Source organism: Hippocampus comes, unplaced genomic scaffold (assembly GCF_001891065.2).
Source record: "Hippocampus comes isolate QL1 unplaced genomic scaffold, H_comes_QL1_v1.1 scaffold612, whole genome shotgun sequence".
NCBI classification, from domain to species: domain Eukaryota; kingdom Metazoa; phylum Chordata; class Actinopteri; order Syngnathiformes; family Syngnathidae; genus Hippocampus; species Hippocampus comes.
The window spans coordinates 1-6,734 of NW_017805584.1; the positions used below are offsets into that span (position 1 = coordinate 1).

The 6,734-nt window shown below is 44.0% G+C and overlaps 1 protein-coding gene across 1 annotated transcript in view; it reads right to left on the reverse strand.

The window, feature by feature from the left end:
* Nucleotides 1-4,339: 4,339 nt before the first annotated feature.
* Nucleotides 4,340-6,734, reverse strand: part of ccka (cholecystokinin a) — a 3,726-nt gene continuing 1,331 nt past the window's right edge. The window contains exon 4 of the mRNA XM_019880112.1: nt 4,340-4,878. Within this exon, the coding sequence (XP_019735671.1) occupies nt 4,739-4,878 (140 nt within the window). The 3' untranslated portion in view covers nt 4,340-4,738. The remainder of the gene's footprint in view (nt 4,879-6,734) is intronic.

Genomic DNA, 6,734 nt, shown 5'->3' on the forward strand with positions numbered 1-6,734 from the left:
GGAGGAAAACAAGAACCGAGATTATAAACGAAAAACAATGTATCAACTACACTCAAGAAAAAACCTAATAACAAAATAAAGCCATACTCACACAATAAATGGTACCGAGAGTTCAAAAGTGAAAATGACGAGATCTATAGCAAAGAGTCTTTGAGCAAGGAAGCACCAAGGCATGAACAATACTCCGACAACCAGCAGACAGATTGCGTCCTTAAATACACAGTTCCTTAATTGAAAGATTGGCAGTAGGTGTGCAGCCAGAAAGTCCGCTCAGTCTGCCACCTGCTGGCCAGGCCAAGAACAGGAACATGACAAAAAAAAACCTTATATAAATGGTCGTTTTTCTCGGCTAAAAACGCCTTACTATACATGGTTGTTTTTTTCGCCTAAAGACGCCTTACTATACATGTTCGTTTTTTTCGTCTAAAAACGCCTTACTATACATGGTCGTTTTTTCGGCTAAAAACGCCTTCCTATACGTGGTCGTTTTTTTCGGCTAAAAACGCCTTACTTTACATGGTCGTTTTTTTCGGCTAAAAACGCCTTCCTATACGTGGTCGTTTTTTTCGGCTAAAAACGCCTTACTTTACATGGTCGTTTTTTTCGGCTAAAAACGCCTTCCTATACGTGGTCGTTTTTTTCGGCTAAAAACGCCTTACTTTACATGGTCGTTTTTTTCGGCTAAAAACGCCTTCCTATACGTGGTCGTTTTTTTCGGCTAAAAACGCCTTACTTTACATGGTCGTTTTTTTCGGCTAAAAACGCCTTCCTATACGTGGTCGTTTTTTTCGGCTAAAAACGCCTTACTTTACATGGTCGTTTTTTTCGGCTAAAAACGCCTTCCTATACGTGGTCGTTTTTTTCGGCTAAAAACGCCTTACTTTACATGGTCGTTTTTTTCGGCTAAAAACGCCTTCCTATACGTGGTCGTTTTTTTCGGCTAAAAACGCCTTACTTTACATGGTCGTTTTTTTCGGCTAAAAACGCCTTCCTATACGTGGTCGTTTTTTTCGGCTAAAAACGCCTTACTTTACATGGTCGTTTTTTTCGGCTAAAAACGCCTTCCTATACGTGGTCGTTTTTTTCGGCTAAAAACGCCTTACTTTACATGGTCGTTTTTTTCGGCTAAAAACGCCTTCCTATACGTGGTCGTTTTTTTCGGCTAAAAACGCCTTACTTTACATGGTCGTTTTTTTCGGCTAAAAACGCCTTCCTATACGTGGTCGTTTTTTTCGGCTAAAAACGCCTTACTTTACATGGTCGTTTTTTTCGGCTAAAAACGCCTTCCTATACGTGGTCGTTTTTTTCGGCTAAAAACGCCTTACTTTACATGGTCGTTTTTTTCGGCTAAAAACGCCTTCCTATACGTGGTCGTTTTTTTCGGCTAAAAACGCCTTACTTTACATGGTCGTTTTTTTCGGCTAAAAACGCCTTCCTATACGTGGTCGTTTTTTTCGGCTAAAAACGCCTTACTTTACATGGTCGTTTTTTTCGGCTAAAAACGCCTTCCTATACGTGGTCGTTTTTTTCGGCTAAAAACGCCTTACTTTACATGGTCGTTTTTTTCGGCTAAAAACGCCTTCCTATACGTGGTCGTTTTTTTCGGCTAAAAACGCCTTACTTTACATGGTCGTTTTTTTCGGCTAAAAACGCCTTCCTATACGTGGTCGTTTTTTTCGGCTAAAAACGCCTTACTTTACATGGTCGTTTTTTTCGGCTAAAAACGCCTTCCTATACGTGGTCGTTTTTTTCGGCTAAAAACGCCTTACTTTACATGGTCGTTTTTTTCGGCTAAAAACGCCTTCCTATACGTGGTCGTTTTTTTCGGCTAAAAACGCCTTACTTTACATGGTCGTTTTTTTCGGCTAAAAACGCCTTCCTATACGTGGTCGTTTTTTTCGGCTAAAAACGCCTTACTTTACATGGTCGTTTTTTTCGGCTAAAAACGCCTTCCTATACGTGGTCGTTTTTTTCGGCTAAAAACGCCTTACTTTACATGGTCGTTTTTTTCGGCTAAAAACGCCTTCCTATACGTGGTCGTTTTTTTCGGCTAAAAACGCCTTACTTTACATGGTCGTTTTTTTCGGCTAAAAACGCCTTCCTATACGTGGTCGTTTTTTTCGGCTAAAAACGCCTTACTTTACATGGTCGTTTTTTTCGGCTAAAAACGCCTTCCTATACGTGGTCGTTTTTTTCGGCTAAAAACGCCTTACTTTACATGGTCGTTTTTTTCGGCTAAAAACGCCTTCCTATACGTGGTCGTTTTTTTCGGCTAAAAACGCCTTACTTTACATGGTCGTTTTTTTCGGCTAAAAACGCCTTCCTATACGTGGTCGTTTTTTTCGGCTAAAAACGCCTTACTTTACATGGTCGTTTTTTTCGGCTAAAAACGCCTTCCTATACGTGGTCGTTTTTTTCGGCTAAAAACGCCTTACTTTACATGGTCGTTTTTTTCGGCTAAAAACGCCTTCCTATACGTGGTCGTTTTTTTCGGCTAAAAACGCCTTACTTTACATGGTCGTTTTTTTCGGCTAAAAACGCCTTCCTATACGTGGTCGTTTTTTTCGGCTAAAAACGCCTTACTTTACATGGTCGTTTTTTTCGGCTAAAAACGCCTTCCTATACGTGGTCGTTTTTTTCGGCTAAAAACGCCTTACTTTACATGGTCGTTTTTTTCGGCTAAAAACGCCTTCCTATACGTGGTCGTTTTTTTCGGCTAAAAACGCCTTACTTTACATGGTCGTTTTTTTCGGCTAAAAACGCCTTCCTATACGTGGTCGTTTTTTTCGGCTAAAAACGCCTTACTTTACATGGTCGTTTTTTTCGGCTAAAAACGCCTTCCTATACGTGGTCGTTTTTTTCGGCTAAAAACGCCTTACTTTACATGGTCGTTTTTTTCGGCTAAAAACGCCTTCCTATACGTGGTCGTTTTTTTCGGCTAAAAACGCCTTACTTTACATGGTCGTTTTTTTCGGCTAAAAACGCCTTCCTATACGTGGTCGTTTTTTTCGGCTAAAAACGCCTTACTTTACATGGTCGTTTTTTTCGGCTAAAAACGCCTTCCTATACGTGGTCGTTTTTTTCGGCTAAAAACGCCTTACTTTACATGGTCGTTTTTTTCGGCTAAAAACGCCTTCCTATACGTGGTCGTTTTTTTCGGCTAAAAACGCCTTACTTTACATGGTCGTTTTTTTCGGCTAAAAACGCCTTCCTATACGTGGTCGTTTTTTTCGGCTAAAAACGCCTTACTTTACATGGTCGTTTTTTTCGGCTAAAAACGCCTTCCTATACGTGGTCGTTTTTTTCGGCTAAAAACGCCTTACTTTACATGGTCGTTTTTTTCGGCTAAAAACGCCTTCCTATACGTGGTCGTTTTTTTCGGCTAAAAACGCCTTACTTTACATGGTCGTTTTTTTCGGCTAAAAACGCCTTCCTATACATGGTCGTTTTTTTCGGCTAAAAACGCCTTACTATACATGGTCGTTTTTTTCGGCTCAAAATGCCTTGTATCTTAGGGGTTTGGTCTTATCGTACACCTCTAATTTGCTTTCACAATTTCTGTTTGAGTTTCATACTTGCCTAATGCAATTGTTTAGCTTCCAGCTTGTGTCTTTGTCATTTTCATTATTTCCTAAAAATTCAATGGTCAAAGACTGGGGGAAATTACATTACGCATGCTCTTAACGGAGCGTCTCAAAAAATTATTTCACCAAGGCATCTTTTCGCTGAGCCGGTGTTCATTTGAATGCCGGGCTCACACACATGCGCACGCACACACCATGGCGAGAAACCATCTCCTTCCCCAAAGGCATCCCCAGCCACTTCTCTGAATAATTCACAGAATCGCGTTTGTCCATCGATCCCTCCTATGCACACGCAGACAGATGGAGCAGCGAACGCGGGGACATGCGCAACATAGGAGGCGGCTTCATCACCATTCAGCACCACGCTAACTTTTACCTCCGCTTCCAGCTTGAGCAGCGCTGCAGCTGTTGCCACAGCGTTTGTTCCATGTTCACGGGCACCAATTAATGCATGCTCAAAAAGGGACTTTCACAACAGAGCCCTGAAAAATGAAAGCCACTGTCCCTTTGAAGGTATTCCCAAGCACGCCGCACCCCCGCAAGCGCGCATTCGCCGACTCTCATCTCGGCACGGCTGCGGCTTGACCTTTCTCTTGCCATCATTATTGCCTTCCTCATACTCAAACGGCACACGTTATACCTACGTTCCACCGGGATGATTTTGTGCATCCTGGGGTTTGTCATGTGACCCCCCCCCCCCTTGCAGGAAAACACATTATTTTCGAGAGAATGATACATTTTGAATTTGAAATCAATTTCAAGATGTCATTTTATTTTTATTTTTTTGCATGGATGATTCTCAGTGACAACTCACCATATTACAGTACGGTACAACAACTGCAGACAATGCTCGTTATATATGTCAAAAAGTCCCAACAGACGTTTACATGACTATTAAACATTAGGCAAAGAAAAGAGAGCGTGAGACCAGCGGTCAACGTTTGTTCTGATTCTTCGGTCGAGTAAGTCTCAATGTACCCTGACACCACATTTCCCGCCCCCACTTTCAATACGATAAACAAATTGGTGACAGAGAGGCAAAAGTTTGGCATATGTATATTGCATTTAACAGTACATTACAAACAAATGTACAACGTCATCAGGTAAACTGTTGTTGCGTGTGAAGGGACAGTCAATGTCGGAGCGTTTCCATTCTACGAGGAGTACTCGTACTCCTCAGCGCTGCGCCGTCCAAAGTCCATCCAGCCCATGTAGTCCCTGTCCGCTATCCGGTGGTTGGCGCCGCTCGGGCCGCCGCCTCTGCTGTTGGGTGACAAGTTCCGACGCACCGAACCTGCGGGACGGCACAAATGCAGGTCTGATCAACATTTTGTCGGATTTGAGGAGAAAACGTCCTTTCGAAGCCATTTCTGCTAATGCGATCGGGAACCTTTCACTGGAGTTCATTACAGAGCGCTAATGCGCACATGAGAGCCCTCGGCATCAATCACGCTGATGTCATTGCTGAAACTTGACTCCCCCCAAACTGATTGTCGCTTCTTGCAGCTCTCTGTCATCTTTAGCTGGCTGGCCACAAAGCAGTCACAACATTAGGTACACTGTTTCCCGAGGACGGCCGTTTCGGGCCTCGGCGGGGCAATGCAAATTCTCTGACAATCATTTGACGCATTTATCCAAGAAATGCTCATGATTACACTCTGAGGCCGTGCTTTCTCTAGTTCACTTTTTCTTGGATTTTTTTTTTTTTTTTTTGTAGGTGGAATGTCATTCAACTACCTATTCGCTGATTCAAAGTGTGTTGAGGAGCTTCAATGTAAAAAGCCCTCGGTTGTTCACTCTCCGCTCACTGTGGATATCAGCCGCCCTCTCCGTTCTGGCAGTTTCATTGACTCCTTCGTTCCCAAAGTCGGGACTCGCATTTTTCGGTCGGTCCTCTTTTCAGTTGTGACGTGACAAAAAAGTGGGACACTCGGGAAAAAAATAACGGGAGCCAAATGTGTTTCTTATTGTGTCTAAAGGAGTACGCCGCATCATGCCGCAAAGTACTGTTGCAGCCCTCTCATTTGGGTGAGCCAAAAATTCGCAACGCGTTCCATTCACCGCACTGCACTCCACGGTCTGGATTGCCAACCGGTATGCTCCAGAAATGCATCCAATTTCACTTCAGTGGAGCCACATCTCAGACCAATGACACGTTCTTCCACTTCCACATTTTACCCGCGCGTGGACTCTTTGTGGCATTCTTCCGACGGTGTGTTTTCTCAAGTCAGACGTGTGACGTGGCGCACAACTCACCGAGGTGTTCTTAATATTGTGGCCCGCGAGTCCAACGAAAAGTTTCTCTCCTGCTCCCGTAATATTTCTTTTTTTTTTTTTGTTATCGCGATTGAAGTCAAGCAGCATTTCTGCGGACGGAGATGTTCTGCTCCCCCGCCCACCCACCCACGCAACACACACACACACACACACACACACACGAAGCACAACCTTTCAAGTTCCCTGGTGTGCTGAGAAAATTGGCTGCAGAAGGCTCGACAACGACACCTCCCACACCGAAAACATGCAAAGTGAACAGCGAGGAACACGACTCCCCGCGCGCGCGCACACGCACGCCAGCGCACATTGCCAGAGGACTCGCTTCTCCTTGTGACCTTTGCCACGTTGAGCCCTTTGTCTCAAAGCGAGGAGAAGGAGTGATCGATCGCAAGAGTGAAGGAGAAAAATACTCAAAGCCCATCTTGGGAAAATGTCTGGTACATTTCCATGAGATTTTAACAATTGTGGATCGAATCCGAATTGGAAACTGGGGAAGAGGGGAGCTCTCCTTGTCCATATGATGCAAGGGCATCCATCCTACGAAGAGTGACAAAAATCGAGCAAGTGACGGCTCGTCACTCAAAAATCCGCACTTTTAGGCGAAGGTGTCAGAGTACTTGCAATCTGAAATCTCTTGCCTTACCCTAACTTTTCTAAATTCCTGTTGAATTGTTGTTTCTTCCCATGCATTGAGCTCCATTCCCACTGGAACATTTCCACCAATCCTATTCCGGCATGACGAATTAAAGCAGCAAACAAACGTGGCCATCAAGGAGGCAATCATTTGACCCTCTTGGAATGAGGACACACTGTCTCCTCTGATATCTGGCAGGCTTCATGACAAGTGTGTCAAAGACCATCTTACCCCCCCCC